This window comes from Colias philodice, chromosome 16 (assembly GCF_061535455.1).
Source record: "Colias philodice isolate Cphi_HAF_F1 chromosome 16, ilColPhil1 Martin Lab GWU primary, whole genome shotgun sequence".
NCBI classification, from domain to species: domain Eukaryota; kingdom Metazoa; phylum Arthropoda; class Insecta; order Lepidoptera; family Pieridae; genus Colias; species Colias philodice.
Genome location: NC_143101.1, coordinates 3097700 through 3124528, shown reverse-complemented (window position 1 = coordinate 3124528; position 26829 = coordinate 3097700). Strand labels below are relative to the sequence as shown.

Below are 26829 nucleotides of genomic sequence, written 5' to 3'. Positions count from 1 at the left end.
TACGTTTATTTTTAAATCAATTGATCGTTCATTCACCGCTGTTGTTTTCGTGGTGTTTTATTGATAATAAATAAATACACGATTATTGCGAAATATTATAATTCCATCGCGATGATTAGCAGTATTTGTAACTAGTGCAATAAAAAAAAACGTAGTCAATCTCGGACTTTCTAAGAAATATAGGTTTCTACTTTGTGCAATCTACCTACATCGTCAGGCATATTTTCGTAAATAATTGCTGTGACTTCGTATTCAATAACTTTTATTGTAAAGGACGTATCTAAAGGTTATAGTGTAATGCGCAATATTTGCAGAGGATCGTAGATCAGTTATTGTTATTAAGACATCGGAGACAGATTTGGTGAGTATATGGCGGTGTATAATTAGTTATTATAATTTGTGATTCACTGCACCACACATCCATTATGTTGAGATAGCGACGTCGAGAACAAACAGGAAGACGTTGTAATACCTTAAGATTAAATTGTTACAAAGCTATTTCAAGAAGAGCTTTACACTAGACAAGCATTTTCGAAAGTTATCCCAGTAACTTTTACCTTGTTCCCGTCAAAAATTACGAAATGCAAAATTTTCCACAAGGTAATATCCATTTATCCACAATATACTTTCGAGAAGAAGTGGATTTTGATACAGAAAATTTAATTTACATTTTACAATTTTCTAGTAAAAGCTTTGTTTGTATGTACTAAAGTTAAAAAAATACTTTTCTATTAACTAGGTAGGTATGTATTAATATTACACTAAAATTAAAATTAATATGAGATTAAAAAGAAAAACAAATATGAAACTCAGCAAAATCTTTTATGTCAGCACAAGTTGCATTGTCATTGATATTTCACAAATACATTGTTACATGTGTAGAAACACATGCACATGTTCTTGTGTATTTATATATTCCATTCTAAAAATATATTTTGCATGTTTTCAGAACCTACCATATTAATATTAAAATATAACATATTTTAAAGACATGCATCATGGTTTCAAGTAAATATACAATATAATATTTGATATAGGTATGTATTTGACATTATAACTCTCCTCACAATGTTGTTTATAAAATGCAAGACAATTAACATTGTCAATTATATTTATGTGAATTATTTTTTGCATACAATGCTTAAAACCTTGACCGTAATAAATGCATATAAACAGTTTGCACAACAATGGTTCATTCAACTTGATTTAATAATAGTGTGTAAAATATAATAAATAATGTATAGTTAGGTAATTAAGTAAATATTTTCTTAATATGCATTGTGTAGGTTTTATAACAGAGGATACAAAGAATATAAAAACCTTCTCAAAGATGATAGTCATGTCTTTCGTGATATATTTTCATATTTTTCACCATTATTTTTATAATTAGATAATTAACTATATTAGTAAGTAGTAGTTAGTATGTTGTTTTTATTCAAAAATAATAAGCCAACTTCATTATTTCCTTTTTTATTATAGTTTAATTATATACTTAAATTACTAATACTTAAAAATGAAAAAGCAAAATATATTATTGATTTTAAACAAATTATTTCAATTGCTGTGAACTTTTCGGCAGTCTATTACCATATCTGTCCGTGGTTGTTTGCACAAAGCTACTCTTAAACCTCTATTAAATTTGTAAAAAAGCAATATTATGTGAAAAAGGTTGCCTCTTATTCATTTGAATATAATTCTTTATCTACATTATTTTTTACTTGTCTGTATTGTAAAGTAAGACAAGACAAGAAGGTAGAATTTTATTTTATATTGTTGGTAAGAACTATATGTAAAAACGCAAATCATTATTTTTGCCCATATCAACACTATTTAAACGAGGTCATAAATATAGGCTTTAATTATGCTATATAAACAGACATTTCCTCTTCATAGTTCTTGCCAATGGGGGATGTACTTCCATAGTTTTTCTATAGACTTTAAAAATTATATCCTAATATGAACTAGGTTATGTCTAGTAAGTAAGAACAAAAAATGTTCTTGCAGTTCACTCTGTCTTAAATTAATTATTTCGATATGAGTATTTCATACAAATTTTACGCCCCTTTCATCCTGTTATAAGTATCGAAAATTGTATTAATTATAGTAGTAGGTACATACATAATATAATTAAGGCCATTTCCCAAGATGACTCTGTCAGATCAATTAAGCTTTATGTGGATTTTATTTATCAACTTCATGTTAATATTACTAATTAATTAATTATTCAGTAAACATTGTAGTAACCTGCATTGGTATATGAATGTGGCTGCATTTTATCAGTCATGTCAACCCTGACTAGTGACTAGTACATTGTGAAAGATCACTTTCTACTGTTTAAAGTGGGGAGCTTTAATTAACATGTACCTTGTTAAACCATAATCTTACATTGCAAATAAATTATCTAGTATCCCATGATCATTTTTTGACTCTACTGCTCGATTCCGTAATATAAAAAAAATTATAAAACAAAAATATTGCGTAACAATTTTAAGATATGACGTAGATTCATAAAAAAGTGATTTAATGAACTCAGATTAGTTAATTGGATAGACGAATAACCTTTCGGCATCAATTTTATCTAAACTATGATAGGCGTAACGCGTAAGCTAAATTATCTTATTCTCTCAGGCTCAGACCATCAAACAAGTTTAATTATATTCGTGTCGTAGAATGCTACAAAAGTTGCTCGCAATACAAGTGAAATCATAGGGCTTCGACCCCAATGTATAACCGCGCATGTGCCGGAAGGACCCCTAAGATTATACCGTAGCAGGTCTTCTCGAATAATACCTTTTCAAAGTACAACGAAGATATTACAGGGATGCGACTAATACCCAGGGGCTCGGAGTTGCCAAGACAATAAATCTATCCATTAGCGGTTTTAGCATTAGATGTAATTGAAAATCAAATTTAATTTATTGTATTAGTCATATGATAAGTTTAAAAAATCTATAGTATTTGATGCGTTCTTAACTTCTAGAATCTAGAGGATGTCATAACTAACGTAACTATTTTCGATGTTTTATTGTAAAAAGAAACATCAAAGAAATTGGTAAAGCTTAAAATGGCTCGAAGGAAACGCGACGGTGGGATGGGATAACACTGGATGTTTTAGATATGATCCGGTTTAAATGAAAATAGATAAGAAGCTCCAAAGAGGTTAGATATAGGCTGATGACCTTTTTGCGGTAAAAAATGATCGCCAAAACAGTCATCCTACGTGCATAGATTATAATTTATAATAATTAAGCTCGTTTTTTTGTAATGGAACGGCGAATATAATTTTCACATTACATACCCATAAAACAATAGAAGCAACAAATATGGCAAAAAAGAAAACAGTTAAAATTCTTCAAAATTGAACATATTTTATGGGTAGAGTGGTGAGCAACAAACAATTAAAATTTTTGTAAAAGCATGATAAAAAATGGCAAACAAAGAAAAGCTTCTATAAGATTATCGCGTATCTTATTTAAGAGTTTAATATTATATTTTATGTCGACACGTCTATTTTAATAGGAACTAGAGCATGCAGGCGTCAGCTAATATTATGATATATATTACACCTTGGTTACCACAGACCACCAACAACCTGTAACTTTAAATGAGTCACGTATATGTAGCTGCTGCACCTTGGAAAAATTTAAATGTTTTTTGTCACTCAATAAAGGTTAAACAAATGACGTTCATCTAAATATAGCTTATTTACAGCTGTGTCTTCTTTTAACCTTAATATGTTTTGAATGTGAAGAAACCTGTAGCTTTCTTAGTACATTAATTATCTTCGAAGATCTGGTTACTGCATTTTTTTTCTGTGGCCGGTTCCACCGGTATTGTACGATCGGGTTACTTACTGCGTGGTAAAATCACCGTGCAAAAGCGTTTCTGAATCGTGTTTAGGGTTTGGGAATTCTCGACAATTTCAACGTCCCGGGACACGAGACAGGCTACGATCAAAGTCCCGGGACTTCCCGGGACTTCGAGACTTTTTTTAATTATAAAATTTGAACTTTGATTTCTGGTGAAACGTATTAATAAAAAGGGATTTTTTAAAATCAACATTAATTATCAGTTAAATCAACATTTATTAAACATAAAATATAATCACAATAGTTTTAACTTTAATATGTCAAATAATTGGTATGTTTATTCCTATAATCACAGATTAACTTTTAATTTAAAACAATTATTAAATATTATTATAATAAAAGAACAATCATACTAACTTTTATTTTTTTATTTTTTTTTAAACTGTATTATTTTGAAACTTTAATGTCATAATCATATTAATCATAATTTGGTAATTTTTATAATCACAGATTTGTTTCCTTATCTGTAAAACAGACTTTTGAATCAGTCTTTCAAATTATTAATCAGTTAAAAAAATAAAATTACTTTGATTTTATAAAATAGGCTTTTAAAAAAATCAGAGCATTAACAGCTTTGTCCGACAATCTGCTTCTGATTTTTGTAATAACGCCACCGGACAAGGAAAACACTCTCTCATTTTCAACAGAAGTCGGATGAAAATAAAAATTAATACAATACATACGACTATCGTGTCTCGTCTCGAGTCTCGACCCAAAAGTCCCGGGACACGAGACAATGAAATTTACAAAAAGTCCCGGGACTTCGAGACACGAGACGTCCCGGGACCCAAACCCTAATCGTGTTAGACCACCGCGAAGTAGCAAAACCATCAGTCCTAGACCGGCGACAGGCCATTAACAATAAAATTCAGACTGGATGATTGAATGCATATATCACAGCGTTTTCGATTAGAAATTCCAATACGGAAACACAAATATACCCCTTCGAAGTTATAACAGTACGTCGTATCGTCAGTTGAAAAGATTGATTTTCAATTTGCAGTATACCTCAATTATTGAAAGTATGCCGTGAGCTTCGGTTCCAATTTTTTTTCAAATATAAGTACGTTTGTTCGATCATCGTAACGGTATTATGTTCATTGTAATCCAATTTGTTTTTTTGCAAATTTTCTGTAATGCTTTTTATAGCTTCAGATCTAATTTGTTATAGATTGAACCCAGACACTATCTATATATATGTGTAAGCTCTTCGAATAACTGTAACGTTAGAGACGGACTTTTGACTTTGATTTATCGTAAACTAGCGACCCGCCCCGGCTTCGCACGGGTGCAATGCTGATACTAAATACACTACAGAAAAATTGTGAACGTTGTATAGGTATAAAAATATAGCGGCCCGCTCCGGCCTCCGGCATCGCACGGGTATAAAATACATAGCCGGGCGGCCGCAAACGCTACGTCCTGCAATTTTTAAATCTGTAATATCTTCGAAAATATTCACTTAAATCATACGGTGTAAAGGGCCATATAGATCTATATTAAATGAACAATGTATCCATGGTATTTAATTGGTTAAGGATTAATGCTGTATTGGTTAAAATCGCTTCGAAAATTAGCCATTATTTGTCGTAAAAAGTAAATGACAAAAAAAAGTTATTGTGGGTTATCCATAAGAGATAGACATATACCATCGCGGACTTTTCTGTAGACCTTTTCAATGTGTATAATACTTAGTACATTATTTTGATAAAACTCGTAGGGTTCAGCCTGCGTTTGCAATGTAAGCGGAATAAATGTAATTTTTTACGACATCACATTAGAAACCTCAAAAATAACAGTACTTCTCCACTACTTAATGGATCTTATTATACATATAAACCTTCCTCTTGAATCACTCTATCTATTAAAAAAAACCGCATCATTTTGATGCGGTTTTTTTTAAAACCGTTGCGTAGTTTCAAAGATTTAAGCGTACAAAGGGACATAGGGACATAGGGACAGGGAAAGCGACTTTGTTTTATACTATGTAGTGATGAATATTCGCTTAGAAATCAATTGGGACTAATTCTGCGTATTATCTCTTTCAATAAACTAAATTTCTTTATAATGGGCGTTGCAAAAATTAAACCTGCATCCTGCAACCTTTTCGTAATATGAAAATTCCTTGACATCAATGCCTTTTATTTATAAAACTCTGCATGAGCCGTATACAAAGTAAACACAGTGTATTTTTTATAAAATTCTCGGATATCATTTGTTGCATCCACGGCAGGTTCTCTCCATTGTAGGACCGTGTTGGAAAGTTACGATGACCGCTCAACTAGAGTGGCTTGAGGAGTAATGACTCTTAATACGAGGAGTACAGTGTACAACATGTACAATGTTTTTAATTAACTGTACTGAGATAATTGTGGAATGCACCTGTGTTGTTAGTTTGCAATAATAATATTTTTATCTCAAGATGGTTAACTAACTCGTTCATATACTTCCAACTTCCAAGTTCCAACTTCCCAAGAAAAGTTAGACTAATTTTATGATCATTGATATTATGTTGAATCTGTTCCCAAATAATAAGTTCAACGGAATAGTACAATTGCCATTTGAGATATACCTAATCAATCACAATAATGAGAAAAAAGCCAATAAATGAAATTCCTAAAATTGACTAGTCTAGAGTCTAGACTACCATTGAACGAACACTAATGATAATGATGGCTTTCATCGCCAATAAACATTCGTTAAAGAAATCTGCTTGAGCCATTTTGCAAAATAATTTCAATAGTATTCTGCAGGTCGTTTTATAACATGCAAGTCTATGAGCATTGTAGATTTTACGATGACCGCTGCCGGGTGCAGTAACAATGACATTCATGATAACAGTTTTATTGTAACTTCTTGATCCTTCGTTGCTATTGTTGAAACAGGTATTCTTGATCTATTTTTTATTGTCATTGGAACTTTTTAGTACGGCGTGAGTCGTGACTCATTCAATAGCTTATTCGGTTTCGTTATCTATGATTTTTATGGAATTTGGAAAAAAAAAAGATTTTTTTTTTGTAAATTTTACAGGTTTTTTGTTTTAGTTAAATATTTTTTTCAAAATTTATTGCTATCTAACAATTGTGTGGTTATTTCGTTACATGTAATATGTTTATCTTAGCTTCTTATCGCGTCAACTCTATTATCGGAAGTGAGAACCAAAACATCAACAAACCATAAGGCTTGTTTGGAAAATTGACAGATTAGGTGTTTTTTACTGCCAATCGTAAAATACTTATTTTTACAGTAGGTTTACCATTAACTTTAACAATCATAAAGGTAAAGTAAAGCAAAAAATTTCTTCTTCTATTTTTTTTGCCAATGTACTTACTTAATCTCAAAAAAAAGTTCATCTCGCAGGATTCTTTGTTATATATCAGTTACCACACAACCACAGGTCGTGTCTTCAACAGTAATTTGTATTTTTCAAAGGTCTAACGTCAGCGCAGTAATTACAGTGATAGCGTACGCTACCACATCACCGCTTACCATTGAGAGTTCAGATTTGTACGTACAGCGGTTCGTTGCTCGAAACCTCGGAATATACCTATTGTATGGTGCACGTACAAACAGCCATTGTCTCATTCAATACCAAAAAAGAGCGTTTCACGAAAATCCGAATGCCCACAAAGCGCACTCTACCTGCTCGAATGAATGCCGCTGCGTAATTGAACAATTGTTTTTAGGGTTCCGTAGCCAAAATGGCAAAAACGGAACCCTTATAGTTTCGTCATGTCCGTCTGTCCGTCTGTCCGTCTGTCCGTCTGTCACAGCCGATTTACTCGGAAACTATAAGTACTACAGTGATGAAATTTGATGGGAATATGTGTTGTATGAACCGCTACAAAAATATGACACTAAATAGTAAAAAAAAGAATTGGGGGTGGGGCCCCCCATACATGTAACTGAGGGATGAAATTTTTTTTTTCGATGTACATACCCGTGTGGGGTATCAATGGAAAGGTCTTTTAAAATGATATAAAGTTTTCTAAAAAACATTTTTCTTAAAGTGAACGGTTTTTGAGATATCAGCTCTCAAAGTCGTAAAAAGTATGTCCCCCCCCCTCTATTTTTATAACTACGGGGTATAAAATTCTAAAAAAAATAGAGGTGATGCATGCTAATTAACTCTTTCAACGATTTTTGGTTTGATCAAAGTATCTCTTATAGTTTTTGAGATAGGTTGATTTAACTGTAATTTATTATATTTGCTGCTACGGAACCCTTTGTGCGCGAGCCCGACTCGCACTTGGCCGGTTTTTTTTTTTGGTCAGGTACCGCCGCTTACTAGATGAATGTAACTTAATCCAAAGAAAGCCTATTTCTCCTGTTAAAAAGGGGCAATTGTAATTTCTATTGACTGTTTGATATACCTGCTTGAATTACGTTTTATAATCTTTACAACGCACCTTGTAAATTTTTACAAGTATGTTTGTGAAATTGAAATACAGACGTATACTGTATTTATATCATACACAATAATTTAAATTCATATACGTAGGTATATGTATATCATTGCCAATGACCAAAGTCGGACGTGACGGGTTCAATGCACTCGAAATTTCCATAAATGGATAGTTATGTTAAATACTTATAATATTGTTAATTTATTATGTTTTACGTTAATTTGTTTAGCGCTATTTTATTAAAATATACAAATGAATTTTTAAAGTTACGAATAGGCAACTTTTTGGCTGTGTAAAGTATTACGATTCAATGTTTTTGTTGAGCATTTCAAGATATCGTAGTAATGTCGATGATGGTCCCCATTTCGCCCTTTGGATAAGGGCAGCTAGGGAGGACATCGATTTTCGGTACCCCTCGCGCACGGTTAGCGGGGGCGCGTCAAGATGGCGTACCCCGGACCTGCCTCACGCGTATTCCTCTGCCAAGGTCACGAACAACGTGCCACCGCGGCTCTACCAAAATACTCAATCTCGATACATACCACTTTCTCTTTCGGACGCGTTTCACAATGCATCTGCCTTCCCGCTCCTACTCACATTGGCATTGGCTAGTCAATAGTCATTCGGATAGGGCTGGTCGGCACGCTTTCTGTGATGATGGTTCTACGTTTTATAACATTGGCTATCGAAATTGTGTAGACTGAAAGTATTGCTCATTTCTTTCATTTTGAACACAATATGGCAACCAATTTAAGACGTACGACCGCGACGCTCTTACATAAATATTTACAAAAATTTGTTTGTATTTCTGCTTATCAAAACAAGTTTCTACACATAACATGGTCAATAACAACACACACACCTATAGCTACAATCTAAATGATAAACCGAAAATCAATAATATGTAATAGATAAATCAGAGCCAGCCCTAATCATAGCAAACCTCTTTATCTAAATTATGGAAAATTTTGGAATGTATACAGTGTCCTTTTCTAACGCATACAAGGGTTGTAGTGCTGTTTCGCTCGGTGATTGCTACCTAGAATCACGAAGGGCATGGTAGGGAGGGCTGCAGGGCATAATGTTTTTGGGATAGGATTTTTTTCGCAAACTGCACCATATGAAACAACCCCAGTGCAAGACTACGCCGTTTCTGGCGTTCGCGATTTAATTAATATTTTAATTTGTTAACAGTTGTTTTTAGCCCGTTGTGTTGCCTTGTGATAAGTGATTAGAAAATGTTGTTTATGTTTTTTGTGAGTTTATTTTCATTTTATTTTTTGTTCTAAAAAAACATTGGAAATAGCTACAATGCTGCTTTGTTACAAAAATATTATACACCAATTAATGTTATTTATTTCGAAATATAATATTTCGACAAGTAATTATAATTATTGCAATAGTGATAAATGTTTACATGTACATATAGTTTAGTCAGGAGGTTTTTAATTTCACTTTATAGTTTAAAAACATATAAGTAATAGAGTAAATAATTTACAAGAGTGTACAATTGATTATAATTTTACTAAATAGCAAGCTGTTTATAATTTTCATATACAGACAAGCATAAAAAGTTTATCATCCATATGCTTACTAAATACTCTACATACATTAAATACATAGAAGCCTTAACTAAAAGTATTTTTATTCTCATTTCAGGTCTAATGACTTGATTGGCGCCGGGACACCATGACGTCGTTCGCAAATATGACACAGTCGCTGGCTGCCAGCCTGCCAGCCACTTCGACTTCATCGTCGGGTTCCACCCACAACTCCACTGACCAAGAAGACCCACTCGCTATGTCAAACATCATATGTAGCCTGCTTGAAAACATGAACAAACCGTCAAGCTTGCAAGGCCCATCAAATGCTAATTCTTCAACCATACCCTACGACATCTGGGCTCTACCGACTTGCAGTACCTTACAAACACCCATCGGAAGCTCCAGTCGTGAGTATGCGTCTACTTCTAACAATAATAACACGAGTCATTCGAAGGAGGAAAACTCCAGCGGCTCACCCGGAACTTCATCTTCGGTTTCAATCACCTGTTTCCGCTGCGAGGAACGCACACCCACTACGCGTTGCCTCGAATGCAATGATCTTTTTTGCCATGAATGTTGCCATAAAGTAACATCGGATTGCCAGTTACGTGAACATACGTTGTTACCCATTCATCAAATTTCTCCAATTGGTGCCAGACCCAATTCTGTGACCAACGATAAAGAAGTTATGTACTGTGAATTGCATTGTGATCCTGTTAGATATTATTGTGAAGCTTGCATTATATTTATTTGCCAGGAATGCACTCTGTGGGTGCATAAAGATCATTGCTATTCACCGATAAAGGGTGCATTAGATATGTGTCGCATTGGCGTATTTCGTGCAATCGAGGACACAAAGACTGGGACGAAGGCAATTAAAACGGCAATCGACCGCGCTGTGGCTATGTCGAAGGCATATGAAAAGGAAACAGCTGAAGCTAATATGAAAATAAGAAAAGCTATGCGTTGTTTCGCTCAAGCTATTGAAGATCGTGAGAAATATTTATTAGATAAAGTAGAAAAAATGCGTCAAGCAAAAATGAATGAGCTGACCGATCATATGAATACGTTGCGAGGTATTTTAGCCGGTTTGGCTCATACAAATGAGACTCTAGTAAGAAGCATGGACTCGGAAGGTATTGACTTATTTATGGCCAAAGAGAAAGGAAGAGCGCAAGTTGATTATTTCTCATGTATGTTTAAAAATATGTATATAACCGAAGAGCGTATTATGTTCATACCTCCGAATTATGATTTAGTCGATCAAATCAAAAGGCAGTGCGATGTACAGTCTGCGCCAGCAAACGCTTTGCACTCACTAACATCGTCATCATCGCTTCAATCGCGCCAGTCATTACTGCAGTCCCTGCAAACAGCTCAAACTTATCCACCACTGACTTATAACATGTCGGTAACGAACAGTCTGCGTTCTTTACCGGATTATACAACCAGTCATACGAGATCTACAAATTACTACGATACTAGCATTTCATCTAGTATCTCAATGGATTCTAATCCCGCTCGCGGAATCGGGCAAGCGATCCCTGGCTACTGGATGTCAGTTTCAGTAAAACCCACAAGAAGCCCTGTTCCAGGTGTCCCTATGTTTTCTTTTGGTAGAGAGGGTCAGGATGAAGGACAAGTATCTAGACCATGGGGACTCTGCGTAGACAGGGAGGGCAATATCATTGTAGCTGATAGAAGAAACAACCGTATCCAGATATTCAACAATCGCGGTGAATTTAGAACTATGTTCGGCTCGAAAGGTACTGGACCTGGCGAGTTTGATCTACCAGCGGGAATAACTACAGATACTTACGGTCGTATTATAGTTATTGACAAAGACAATCATAGAGTGCAGATATTCACATCTTCCGGTAACTTTATCTTGAAATTTGGATCGTTCGGAAAGGAATGTGGACAGTTCCAATATCCTTGGGACGTTGCTGTAAATACTTTAGGTAATATTGTCGTAACAGACACGCGTAATCATCGTATCCAGTTATTTACTAGTGACGGGACGTATATAACTAAGTTTGTGTTCGAGGGGGCTAATCCTGCCAAGATGCTTAAAGGACCTACTACGCCTAGAGGCGTGTGTTTTACGACATCCGGTAATATCATAGTGTCCGATTTTGAAAACCATCGTTTGCTTATGGTAGATCCGACCCTATCGAAGGTGTTACACTGTGTCGGTCGTGAAGGTTCCGGTATCGGAGAACTAAATCGCCCCTCTGGCATAGTGACGGACGACGACGGACGTATAATAGTGGCTGATTCAAAGAATCACCGCGTTCTTGTGTTTACTTCTGAGTTACGTATTCTGTGGGCAGTCGATCTCAAGAGCCCCGGTTTAGACGATAAGGACCGGCCCAGCGACGTGGCCCTCACCCCCGAGGGCTACCTCGTTGTGCTGTTCGAGACTTTGCCCGACACCGCCCGCGACATCTCTTCCCACGGCAAGCAATACATTAAGGTATACTGACTGACTAGATACGTAAAAGTATAATTACATTGTGGACCGTAGGTCTCTTATATTATTATAATGTATTTTTTGTTTTGTTTAAGTTGTGATTGATTTCATAATGTGCCAATTTTATTATATTTGTGAAAATCCGGATCGAGCATAGCTTGTACGGAGAATTAGTATTTGTTCATGATTTACAAAGGTTTGCACAAATCGAATTCTCCTTAAATTCTTTGAATACTTTTGTTACCATATAATTTTGATTTCGTTTCCGTATTCGACTAGTCTTTAAGGGCCAAACGGTGTTTGCGATGAAGTAACGACACTTTTTGTGGCAGTTTATAGCTTTCATATATTAAATCATATCCATGAAACACCAAATCTAATGAACAGGACTACTTCGGAATACTTCGATTATATTTTTTATCGAACTCTTTATGCAATGCATAATAAATGAAACAATTCGTCAAGATTATTATTATATGATAAAAGATCACGATGTGATTTAAAAGATGTTTTTTATGTGAGATAATTTAAAATTAGCTTGAAAAGTATTCTTTTCCAAAATGTTACTTTTTGCGTTCTTTTACTTGTTTAATTAATTGATTATTTCAGACGCTAGAATGTAGGTTTTTTTGTGAATTATTTTGCGTATTATAGATATTACGTTTTCTTTGCGGATTATAGAAGTGTGGCTATTTATTTTCGCCCATTTTTATTATATTATATTTAGTTTATAGTTAGCTATTTTCTCGACTGCGTTTAGACTTTTAAAAACTCGGTAGGGAAGGGGTGGAGACAACTGAGCTAAGAAATTAAATGCAATAAACTTTGAGACTGACTTTAGAAGACTGTCTTAAAGATGATGGCGGGGGTGGCGCGGCGCGGTGCGCGGGGAAGGCATCGCTCGATCGCGTAATGCAATTTTTTACCAATATTTAGGTATTACATTATAAAATTCTTATGCACACCTTATTGCTACGTGATTCTTTTTTATTTTTATTATTTTCTGAAATTTATTTTGTTATCTTATGTAATTGGTAAAAAAAATTCGACTGGATTTATGGGCTGATTTTATTTTTATATTTTAAGAACTGATTTAAATTGAAATAATTAGCTTCTAATTTATTATTTTTATGATAATCTCTTATAATTTAAACGAACTGAGTCTCGATGACTCTAGTTTAATTAGGTAATTGGATAGATATATGTTGCGGGGAATTAATTCTATCGGTCACTTATTTCAGGAGGGCAGGCAGAGGATGCGTATATTGTAAAGCCCTTCCGTGCTTTTTATCCATTATTTGCTTTTTGTATTTCACTGCAGAATTCCATTAGCCACTAAATGAATGAGTTTATGAAATTATATTTATGAATATTTCATTTAGACACAGATTTTAATTTGAGCGCAAATTAACTATTTGCCAAAATAACAAGCACATCCCAATCTTGCCTGTCTTCGTGTGATAATACGTAGCAATTATTCAACGCGAATATTTGGCTAGTTAAAATATTTTAGCAAAATTCATCCTTCAAAATTGATTATTGTAATATATTAACATAAAGTATATTTTATAATCGTCTAAGTATATCGAATGTATTCGATTTAACATGTGTTCAGTCTGTATGTGTTCACTATTTAAATGTAGGTTAGATTAGGGCCGGTCGGTTCCAGAACTATCATTATCTAGTTAAATTGCGTGCTGTAGGCTAATCGTTGAAGTACCGCTTCCAAAATAGTATTTAATTCTTAATATAATGTACGTTAACGTAATAGTATCGATGTTTAGTCACTGGTTTGCCTTGTCAGCACAACAGAACTAAGAACGTATATCCTATGGAATCCTATTAATCGTCCTATGAACTTATTCGCCTTTAGAATCTGTATCTTAAATACCAAAGCTATATATATATCAGTGTTAAGACACACGACCGTATAACCGCTTCTTAGATTATAAAAAAATAACAGTGAGTAGTTTGAGCTCATTAAAAAACAATGTCTCCCATATTCAAGCATAATTTTAGGTAAATTTAATGTTAGAATAACATTTTTCACGTTTTGTACTTAGGTTAAATTAGATTAAGTCGTGATGCCGTTTCGACACACAACTTCAAACAAAGATTCGCTATGGAGTACTGGGTCATTTAGTGATGACTTTTAGCAATAGATTTAATGAAGTATGGCTTGATATAGTGGAAATTATTGTTTGAAGTGAAATAAGTACTGAGGGACTAGCGCTCTATTAACGTTTTCGGGTATTGTTGTCTTTGCTTTGCGTCCCATAGTGTCGTGATTCCATCGGGCATTTATTTCACGAAGAAAATTGTACAGATAGTATAGAATTGATAGCAATAATTTGGCAGTATTATATCTGGTATTCAATAATTTAATATCTCAGGCCCCGGAATCACAGACACAATAGAAAATCTATTGTGTCGTGGACCGATCCGGCCGTTCGGGGCTCAATGAATATTGTAAATTTATTAGCTCTGTGCAATTTTGTGCTACATTGGTAAGTTTGTATAAAATCAAAAATATTTGGAACATGATAAAATTTAAAGCGTTAGATATAAATTTTAAACTACCCACATGTTATGTAAGGCAAAGACAACAAATATATATTTAAAATGAACATGCAGTAGTTTGCGTCTTTTACGGTCAATTAGGGGAATTCCGCTAAAACAGTAGTTTTATACTAATTTTTATTTCATATCATAAATAATTAAAGTGAATATTACTTAATTTTTTTTTCAGTGCCATTATTAAAAGTATTATGTTATTTTTAAAATAATATGTTGCATGAAATGCATTTTTTTTATATTATTGAAAGTTTTACAAAATTATAAACTCGAAGTCAGATCGATAATTATTTTTGTATTGACGACTGAATCTCGGTATTTTAGACAGTGATTTACAATTTTGCATAAACATTATTAAAAAGGATTTGCCAAGCAAATTCAAGTAAATATTTTGCTAATAACTTCATGGTATTGAATGTAGATTTTTCAACTTGCAACAAATCTTATTATTAATTTCTGGTCACGTAACAGAATCCAAACCACTGAGTAGTTTAATATTTAAATTACACAACAATTTGTAAATTATTTTTAATAATCGTAAGTCTGCTTTTTAATACTGATAACACATTTTATAAGCAATTCATTCGGTCTTTGCATTCTGTTATCGCATCAGACGAAGAGAATCTAATTCTAAATAGTTAGTCTTGAAAATGACTGCTTAATGTTACTATTAAATATAATTTTTAGACTTTCATATGATTTTGTCATTAGTTATGTTTAGATTTATTTTGTTAACACTTTTCGTGAAGTGAATGGCCGGCGAGGTCTAGGGCAGATTTGATCGAGCTTCACTTTGAAACAAACTGTATGTTACACATACGTCTCGAACGTTCATATGGATCTGCTCTACCGCCTCGCCTCCCATTAACATGACCACTTTGTAAAAGTGAACCAAATTCGAAGCGCATAATATTTTGATGTAATCACCCAAGTCAGAGATTTGATCGCGAAACGATATTGTGAAATGTGACAGCTGCTAGCTACTAGCAGTATAAATGTGGTTTTGTGATAGATACAATAAAATTGAGAACTTATTCGAAGCGTGATGGTAATTTTTCTACGAAGTTTTTCGCCGTTTGAATTATTGTCAAACGCCAAAGGAACGCAATGTGGTTTCCTTATAAAACGGTGTTGTGGTAAGACGCAATGCGATAACTGCATGAGTAATGTACGATCGTATGAGATTCTAGCGGATTGTATTGAGCCATTATATTTGTGCTATTTTTAATGTTAACTAGGCTTGCGTTGTGTTAGTCTTAGTGCAATCTCAGCCATCCATCTCCCCTTTCGTACGTTAATGACATAATATTATAATCGAACATTTATCGTAGTTAATGTAAACGTATTCAAAATACTCCTTCATAGCGCGTAGTGTGTGGATAAGCTTACGATGAAATCTTAGTAAAAATAGCAGAATAATATTGGAGGGGAGATGAATGTCGGCGAGTTTCTATTTAGTGTACTCGTAAGTAGTATTTTTGTATTCGTTCCTCGGTCGGACCGGTCATTATGTCTGGTCTGCGGGAAGATCACGTGTCAAAGTCATTAGTGATACGTCAGACATCTGAGTATGCCGAACCGTAAAGGTCTACGCACGAACTCTATACTCCCAAAGCGTAACAAAAATGACTAGACGCGTGCATAGTTACATTAGACCGAAACCTACCTCACTTGCAAAAGCATAAAGACTGATATGAATTAATGTGTCGGTGGTCAGATCACTGCATTAGAAGTCTGTTGTCTACTAGATTAAGCAGAATTCTTACTCGTAATTACTTCACTTAAATTAAGCGTCCAATAATCGAGGCAAAATTTTTGTTGAAACGAAGTCGACAACAGTCTTTTTCTTTTATAATTATGTATATCTTACGTTACTCTCCTGTAATATTGTTGAAAGAAGACTGATATTTTATAAATGTTCCTATATTTTAATTTAGAATAATTTACTGCCTACCATATTTCATTTATTTTTTAACCCTTCGGTAATGAACGTTACTTTGACTCTTGTAATCTTATCAATTGTGCATGACGCTATATTATGTCATGGATTTTTTGAAAATTTTAATGCAATTTTGTATGGAAATTAATCAAGTGATTGATAAATAATGGTGTTTTATTTTAATCCCTTCATAACTCTTTTAAGTTTACTTGTACATTGGCTTAAATTTTAAGCCTTAAATCAATTGATTAATGCATAGAATCACTTACTTACTTACTTAATATCCTAAGGCCCCTAGCTGGGGCAAAGGGCGTCAACAGTACTCCGCCATACCTGTCGATTTTGGGCAGCTCGTTTTATCTGGCTCCAGCACCTTCCAATTGATGTGTGATCCGCCTTAAAAGTCGTAGTTGCTAACAAGATGCAGGGCGAAAGGCGAATTCTGCGCCTATAACTCAGAATCACTCACCAGGGAGGATACCCGAAACTAAACCGAGCCTGTCCGCAGGCTTTAAGGTGACAATCCCACCAGCGGACTAGGATATAGTGGGCTAATCACCTGCTTATCCGAAAACTTCACGATTTTCGAAACTGAAACAGTACACAACCGGACCGATTTGCATAGAATCACACCATAGACTACAAGCCCGCATATGAAAAAAATATGGGTCAAATGAACCACCACGGGACATATCTAGTACGAAAGAAGAGCAAAAAATAATAAGATTCATCACTATGCCGTCACTTGTAAGCTGTCCAACTGAGTGCAGATGAGAATTGAAAAGTACAGGTAGACTCGGTAAATTTTGGTCATATATTTCTGTACGGCATTCTTAACCATCGATAGATCCATTAAAAATAATAAGAAACCGCTCAGTGCCGTACAAAAATGTTGGTCCACCAAGTCGGAATTTTTATTTAATTTCCGAGAGTTACCGGGGGTAAATTTGGTAATTTGACCATGTACGGCATCTGTGTCATACTATTGCTATACTGCTTTTAATCCATTATTCCGCAACGCCGTACAAAAATCATGGGGACAAGGGGAAAAAATCGAGAGTTGTAATCCCCTCTCTTTCCCCACTCCAGGGGGTCATTTGACACAACACGAAATAAATTTATTTTTAAAGTATTTTATGCATAGATAATATTTTTTCATGTGCCGTACATTTTCGTTGGTTCAAAGGGGAAAAATCTGAAAAAGAAAAAATCCATATAACGAAATGTTTGCTTTGTATTTTGATAATAAAATATAAATATACATAAATATAAAGAAGCTCGAGGTGGTTAATTATCACCTTGGAAAGTCGGAGTCAAGTGGAATGGACTCCGTTAAATTGATGAACTAATAAAAAAGCTATGAACGAAAAGATGTGAATTATATGCAATCAGCCCATGAATACAGGTAAAGTCACAAGCAAATGCTAGTAATATATACATATTCAAAATGTACAAGTAAAGCGCTTTCAAATGATACCAAACACGGCATATTTATCTTAACTTTATTTTTTTACTCTGTATGTTTTGTCCGCTAGAGGGCGCCACATTAGATTCTGTGAAACCCCATATAGCCTTTAGCTAGCTGGTCGCTGGTTATCCAGTGAACAATTCAGACGCTTCTAATGATATGTCATTTGTCGAATTCTGTTAAGTAGTTTAGAAGTTACGAGGGAATAGATGAACATACATACATGACCTGTCAAAACCATAACCCTCCTTTTGCTTTGCCGTAGTTGGGTAAAAATATGTTAATGCCGTACTGTATCAAATGGCCATAAAGCACCCTTAAAATTGTAGCTTTCGTCGCTTTCATCAGCCTAAAAGATGTGGTCTGCACAAAAATGTACGGCATCGTTTTTTCCTAATTTATCTATGTTTATACTATTTAAAACAACGAATAAAGTGTAGAAAACTATTATATTTCATTAATCTACGATGTTTAAACTTTAACAAAATTTCTGGTTTTGCATTTCTCTATAACTTTTTTTAGAACGGTTTCTTTTGAACGGCATTACTATACAACAATTGAATTTTACAATATTATGTTAAAAAAAAAGTTCCCGTACAGGGTCAAATGACCTTACAGCTCTTTATATCAAGAATTCGATGAAATTAAGATGATTATTGGTATACATTTAAAAGAACAATTATTTTTTGACGGCATTGCTTTTAATAGTACTTTTGAGTGCTAGATAATGTTTTGGAACCGAAGCCGTACTTAGTCAAATGACCCCCTGGAGTGGGGAAAGAGAAGGGATTGCAACTCTCGATTTTTTCCCCTTGTCCCCATGATTTTTGTACGGCGTTGCGGAATAATGGATTAAAAGCAGTATAGCAATAGTATGACACAGATGCCGTACATGGTCAAATGACCAAATTTACCCCCGGTAACTCTCGGAAATTAAATAAAAATTCCGACTTGGTGGACCAACATTTTTGTACGGCACTGAGCGGTTTCTTATTATTTTTAATGGATCTATCGATGGTTAAGAATGCCGTACAAAAATATATGACCAAAATTTACCGAGTCTACCTGTACTTTTCAATTCTCATCTGCACTCAGTTGGACAGCTTACAAGTGACGGCATAGTGATGAATCTTATTATTTTTTGCTCTTCTTTCGTTCTAGATATGACCCCTGGTGGTTCATTTGACCCATATTTTTTTCATATGCGGGCTTGTAGTCTACCACCTTATTAAGTTCTCAGTAATGGGTAGACCTATAAATCAATAATAATTAACCTACGTACACCTACCAGATAAATTGTCTCGCCTACGCGTATGCTCTAAAGTTTCAAACATGCTGATAAAAAGCGAAAAAATAAAACATTATAGGTATGACTCATGTATGACTATATGCAAAAACCATAATGCAAAGGCATCTTAAGATATAAATCGCAAGAGTGACTGATCTATCAACGCACAGCCCAAAACTACTGGACCGCTTAGGATGAAATTTGGCATGCAGACAAGATAAATCATCCGCTAAAATAGGATTTTTATACATTCATTACTTTAAATGGGTGAAAGTTTGAGAAATTTTATTTTGACCACGTGAGCAAAGCTACGGGCAACAGCTATACCTACAGTAGATATTGGATTTATTTAATTATTAATATTGAGACCATAGAGTTTCCACATACATGGCATTAAAAATTAAAATAACATGTTTGTTTATGTTTTGATGTTATAGTCAAAATAAGTCCATGCCTAATTAATCTAATCAATATCTATCTATCAGTGAAATATAGTACACAGAAGGAATTATAGTAAAATCGAACATTCAATACGAATAATAGCATCTATTGAATACTAAAAACTTGGTAAGAACAGTAAAATGGGTCACCATGTGAGTGCATTGTTCTCTAGTCTCGGGAGGTTTTTCGAGTATCCCGTAAAAAGGAAACCCATATGCTTTTACAGACAAGAGGACTTCACTGCTACGGGTAATTTTGTGGATACAATTCTACTGAGACGAATGTAGATGTAGGTTGAAATGCTATTCATGATCGTGATCAATTTTTAAAGTATTTTTTTATTCGTTATAAACCAAAGGCCTATAAAAATATATAATATGGTCAGCTGCGTTTTCCAAATGCAAAGATCCTTTGGCTCGCAAATAAAAGTGAGATTCCATTAATAGAATGGCCAATTATAGACATTCAACCATTTCACGAAATGATCAATCATTTCATGAAATGAGCAAATCTACGATCGTAGGTATGTGTATGTGTAAATGACATATACCTACACGGCTGCTTACAAACTAGCAGAGACAGGTCAAATCCCCAAGTTATATTTCCCCTATATTCCGACGCACTTACAATGAGTGATTGCCATAAAAACACTGCACACTCCCTATATGTAAGTTTTCTAATTTAAATAAATAAAAAAAAGGTGAGCCGCAGAAAAAAGCTACAGAGATACAGAAAACCACGAAAACTGACTATGATAAATTGGTAGAGCTCTTTTATAAGCGACTGGCTGAGCAACGACAGTACAATCAAGTAAGTAGAATGATTTGTTTCTATAAACTACAATAGTACGAATATTATATTTTATAGGAATGAATTCGAATTTAGATCATAAGATATCATAATCATAGGGAGAGCCTAGCAGAGTATGCTCTATACACAATATACTCTACTACGTCTACGGTCTAAACTCTACACTAGCAGGCTATTATACCAACCGTGTTTTGTGATTTTGCATATTGTTAATTAATGTAATATCTTAACTCCATATCTATCACTTGATCACCATTGTGAACGTAGCAGGTAACAGACCCCACAGTTGCTACAGCTAGGCTAATGGTAATCATTAAAAATCCTTAAATAATTAAATTACACGTTAAAACTGTAACGTTGTATCTACAGGAAATGAAAGAACAAGATCGTAGATGGAGCATGCAAAAGGTGGTAGAGAGATTTCCGGGCTGGAACGAAGTGACAATCGCCAATCTGCACAGCCTCTTTTTGCTTTTCGACAACCAATCGAATGGAATGCTGGGTTTTGATGATTTGTTAGTTTGTATACAGAATTTAAATTGTAGATAAAACTGTTGCTGATATAAACATAAGCACATAGATACGTAATACATATTACATTCTTGCTACGGCATATATACCTTTATGCCGTAAACGTACCTACGTTAACTAGCTTGAGGTTATTTCATTTATTTTTACATGTTAAGTATAACGCGTCTAAGACCTTTAAATATTGTAATTTTTAATAGAATAGGTACCTAGTATCTATATGATTTTTTATGTTTAATTTTTTAGCTGCGCAGTTTTAGAGAGTTTGGGAGATGAGACTTCTATGGAAGTACGAAAAGAAAAATTCAATGCTGCTGACACGGATGTAGACGGTTGGATCACTTACGATGATTTTTTGTCGGTAATATATATTTAATTATTATGTATACATCATATAATTTGTTTAGCTAAGTTAAGTTGTTTACGGATTGTGTATGGACACTATAATAGATAATAATATAATATGACGTATAATATTTTAAGTGAGACGCGATCAATCTGATTTGTTAATCCTTTGTTAATCCACGTAACATATCGTATTTATAACTACATACTAATATATTCTTCTACCCTTTCCTTTATTATCTGCATATCATAAGTCGCCTTATCTTTTTTGAAATTTTATTTTCCTTAGTTGGTGTACAACTTCAGTCCTCAAGAAGATGGCCAATTGACTGGACTGGCTCAACTCTGCAATGATGTGGCTGATAATATACAATTTGTAAGCAATTTGACTGTAGGCGAACAACTAGAATATGGCTTGTTCTAAAATAACTAATGTTCTATGTTAATGTTTGGAATTAATAAAAAATATTTTTTTAAATACGAATTTTATTTGAAAACAAAACCTTATGTCCCATAATAAAAGATAAGCCTAATACCTACATATAATAAGATAATTTAGCCATTACACTTGCAATTTTTTTTCTAGCCATGAGCATTTCAAAGTCAAACACACAATATTAAAATATGAAATCGTTAAAACCTACCAATATGTCCAAAATAAATGAAACCACATTCATATCACACAAACATTTATTTTCATCAATACAATTAGTATCTAGGTGGTCTATCATCACTCAAGGAGTCCACATCACTAAGCTCATTCAGAGCGGGATCGCAGGCGAGGCAGCTGCTGCCAATGTCCTTCCAACACTCGTCACAGTATAGGAAAGGGCATTTGACGTTTTCGCACGAGTGCCATGAATCGTTATCTGCTGAAAAAATTGTATGAAATTGCTGAATACAATGTCGCTTGCGCTTAGATTATGTTAAAATTAGAGTGAGTTACCTATATTGAAATCGATAAAGTATTAAAGGTTACTAGCTAGCTTCTCTTATTCTTATTCTAGTGACGTCTTCAACGTCTCTTATTTAAAAAGGGATTTAATATATGACTCCTTATATGATATATAGTTTACGTGACTAAAAATTGTATATTTACGCTTTAACATTTTATACTCAATTCTTTCATTCCAGTTGCCTTAGTGAAAAATAATTAAAAACACTAGTTACTAACGATTTCGTAATCTGTGCCATGGTTCAGTCTCTTCACAAATGAGACATTTCATTCTAGCATGAGGTAAAGCGCTAAGCCAACCCAAAATGTGAGGAAACTTCATCCTCAGACTGAGAAGGTTCTCCCCAGAGAGGTAATGGGCTCGGACTGCCTGCACTGCTTTTCTACGTAAGGTCTTTTGCATTTTCAAACGTTTCTTCAAAATATCGTTGTACAGATGCAATATTCTTTGCTTTTCTCTATGAGGATAGAAGTAACTGCAGATTAATCTGAAATTGTTCAGATTACATAGAAATTGAGTTACAACTTATAACAACTATATGGAAATGCGATATGCGTGCCGTAAAATTGAAAATAAAATCAGGCTAAGTACCACACAAAATAAATCTTCTCGATATATTGCATTGTGAAAAATATAGGTACTTACCGTCTCAATCTGAGTGTGTAAGGGTTCGTAAACAATAGCAAAAGAATCCAAAGATATCCGCCGTATATTTTGACATAAAATAGTGCGGGAATAGCGCGCGGCTGCGGAAGACATTCTTCATTCGTTATTGACGTTTTTACGTTGATAGATTTTAATTCCTCTACCAGTTTCCGCAACATGTCTGCGACGAAGCCTGCACCTTCCACCTAAACCGGCCAAAACATTTAACAAAATGTATTAAAATGGACTTAGGTAGGTACCTACTATTAAAGGATCATCGACAAATATCATTGTCAGTCAATGCCATAATAAAAAAAACCTTATTTTCAATAATTATTTACTATTGAGAAACACACGTTCATAAGCCTATTTGTGTTGGTATAACAAATCATTCTATAACAGTTACCTCCATCTCCACGTCTCCCAATCCATTAACAGGTTCGTTATCAACAGCATACTGTCTTACAACATCAAGTGCTTCATAGAACAATCTGTCCAGCATCACAAAAGTTGTAGCTGTGATCGCTTCCAGCGTAACTTTGAGGATTTGCGTGAACAACTTGCTACGTTCCGATGGGATGTATGAAGTAGAATACACGTCTATGTATCTGTTCCTCTCCATCTAAAATTGTATTTTCAGATAATCTTAGGTAGATTTTCCTAGTATTATTTGATCTTACCAAATTTTAATCGCGATCCTATCAACACAATAATACTAACTACAAAAATGAGAGCTAACAAAATTAAAAAAAATATATGTTATCCCATAATATGTCTGCCCAATTGCCCATAAGTTATAGAGTAGATAGAGACCTTTTTCAGAGGTAAAAGTGTACACTGAAGTTTCCTACGACGCCTTTGATCAATCCTTTTGAAGTAACCAGTAATGTAAACATTATCATAATTTATACTCGTCAAATAAAGGTCGTGATAACTTTGTGCTGATATAAGCAGTCGTAAGAAAAGGAGAGCTAAGCATATATGAACACCCAGCACAACAAGTTTCACTATATTGTATTTTTCTTCAAATGCCTGAAGAACTTTGAGGCTTGTTTCCTTGGCGTCCTGCAAATTTTATCATGTCTATTGTATGATGATCCATATACATATTATCAATTTTTCTATTTTTTATTAGCTGGCTCTAAGTACCTGATAATTCTTCACTTTCCTCTCATTAGTTTCTTCTAGAACGTTTACTTCTGTTAAATTTGAAATTATTTTAGTTGAAGTATTCTTAAGATAAAAATAGCTTTCTCCAAGTCGAGGATTGAACTGCAATGAAATTTTTTTGTTACCGCACCGTTGTCATTTAGTTATTTGACTGTAAAGAGTAAAATATAATATGATAAAAATCACCTGCTCTTCGTAACTACACACGGAGTGTCCAACAAATGGTCTAATATTACATATATTATGAAGCATCAAAGGCCAGCACAGTGCTCCAGCGTATATAGGGATAATATCATAACACATATTAAAAGATGAAGAGAAAATCTCCATGCAATATAAAACTGCACTAGACATTTGCCTCTCGCAGCGATATTCCATTTTTTTCGCGTAGTTTTTATCATACTTTATTATTTCTGTTTCATTTGGCAATATTCTAAAAAGATTTTGTTAGATTAATAATTGAGTCCGAATACGTTTTTGTTTGTTCTTAATTCCCTTTATACAAGGAAAATTAGCTAGACTACGTATATATCAATTACGGAAAAAATAGTTTAAAAACTAACTTATATTTTTCTTCGAGATAATCCGAGTGACGTTTGAACTCGAACATGTCGTCTACGAGATCGTTTGTTGGTTTTGTCTTCAAAATTTCATATGCGTTCTCCATTTCTATCTCTATTGGCCTCACTACTTTTCTAATTGATCTGTAAAATACAATCTTACAAATCAGCTAGTTGTTTAATTGTTTAATAGCCCATTCATAATCGCTTCCTCTGTTTGGAATAAGTATTATTTAAATCCAAAAAGAAAATAGCCTTAACAGTTTTACGAACCTCAACGTACCTTTGAATTCACCAATTTCCGTCTTCATACTTAAAAGAGCTCGTCTAACAGGAGTCGCAATGAAGGAGTATCTAAGTTTCGTGAGATTGAAAGAGAGCTGAGTGCTGCAGGCAAACACACGTACCACCTCTTTGGCGTTTAGTGCCATATTTGTTATTGGGCCTAGGGAGTGCAAATATCTATAGATATAATTATATTATAGCACTTACGTGCAAATAAAAAGAAATCCGTATATTTTTTGTTACTTTGCAATCTACATATTATTATGTTTTTGTAGGAAATTTGAATTTGTAACGGTTTTTCTAGAAACGCGGTTTGTTTATCAGAAGAAGGTAATGTTTAAATATACCAATATTTGTATATTCTATATTGTATGAATTATTTATACCTTTTTTACATCTCAAATAACAAAATAAATTACCGGCCACCACGTAAGTGAGAACAACCGCCTTCAATATCCCGCGACCAGCCTTGCCGCAGTACATAGGAAGAAGCAACAGACTAATACTTCGTATTTGTATGGATGTAGCGTTTCCTAAACCTAAAAATACACACATGGGTCTATATTATGATGTAAGGAACCTTGTTCAATAAATGATTTTTATTTATTTTTATATTTTACATATGGTACATTTACACATTCGTGCGTGATAGGAGGCGAATAATGAACCCGAAATACGAATGTGTAAAAGTACCATTAGAATGTATCAGATCCATGATTGTCTTTTTTTAACTAGATGGTGCAGTTAGCACAAAATAATAGTACTAACGTAGGCACTATCAAGTATCAAATGGTATGGTACTTATAGCTTGACCGCAACCGCTGTACCGCGCCCTAGGTAAGTGCGGTGAGGCGGGAACCGGGTAAGAAAGAGCACGAGTTATTAGTAAGAAAGAAAGGGAACGGTCGGTACTCTCACATACCTAGACTACCATACAGCAGTACAGCCACTGCGGTCAAGCGAAGCTATAACTACTATCGCGATTATAGAAAATTCACACTAACCTAATAATAAACTTATAATTAACCCAATGGGATACCCGATATCATCAGGCAAAATATCCTTTAATAAAAAACGATAGTAAAGTTGTCCAAGACAAAATCCTGATATGAAGGCTAAGCACCATTTCAATTTGCGTCTTTTATGGCTATCCGAAAATATTAGGCAATAGAAACATGGGCATAAATAACGCAATAATCCTTTGGAAAAATACTCTAATCGCTCAAACAGGACCATTTTTGGCAGTCAATAAATTAATGTCAATATCTTTGTGACAAAAATCTTTGTTCATTATGAAAATATGTGACTATGGTCTGACTAAGGTCTTACTGTTCACTTAGAAATCTTAAACAATATAATATTTGTATCTTTTTAATCTGTAAAAGTATTATAGAAAAGAAGACTGCTTTGAGAATGAACATATGGGCGTAATCGAGGCGTGATGTTTACAAGCACAATTTACAAGTATAGGTTAGGTAATTTACCAGAATATGAACAAATATTTTACTTTATTACTATAACAGCCGAT

General features: G+C 34.1%; 3 protein-coding genes across 3 annotated transcripts; 2 read left to right on the top strand and 1 right to left on the bottom strand.

Moving 5' to 3' along the window:
• Positions 1–2: 2 nt before the first annotated feature.
• Positions 3–16966, top strand: wech (tripartite motif containing 71 protein wech). The gene is made up of 2 exons (XM_089705358.1): positions 3–361; positions 9935–16966. Exon 2 carries the CDS (start codon positions 9965–9967, stop codon positions 12302–12304), a length of 2340 nt encoding a protein of 779 aa, XP_089561484.1. The 5' UTR covers positions 3–361; positions 9935–9964; the 3' UTR covers positions 12305–16966.
• A 3092-nt stretch (positions 16967–20058) lies between these two features.
• On the top strand, positions 20059–22109 carry LOC149481517 (uncharacterized). The gene is made up of 5 exons (XM_089705319.1): positions 20059–20251; positions 20703–20812; positions 21182–21327; positions 21587–21701; positions 21975–22109. Exons 1-5 carry the CDS (start codon positions 20143–20145, stop codon positions 22107–22109), a joined length of 615 nt encoding a protein of 204 aa, XP_089561445.1. The 5' UTR covers positions 20059–20142.
• Positions 22110–22393: 284 nt separating this feature from the next.
• On the bottom strand, positions 22394–25784 carry LOC149481516 (protein sneaky-like). Its single transcript, XM_089705276.1, has 9 exons — positions 25721–25784; positions 25290–25461; positions 25020–25160; positions 24643–24889; positions 24100–24351; positions 23693–23908; positions 23287–23492; positions 22860–23128; positions 22394–22557 (listed from the first exon to the last, which is right to left on the bottom strand). Exons 1-9 carry the CDS (start codon positions 25782–25784, stop codon positions 22394–22396), a joined length of 1731 nt encoding a protein of 576 aa, XP_089561402.1.
• Between the last annotated feature and the right edge of the window lie 1045 nt (positions 25785–26829).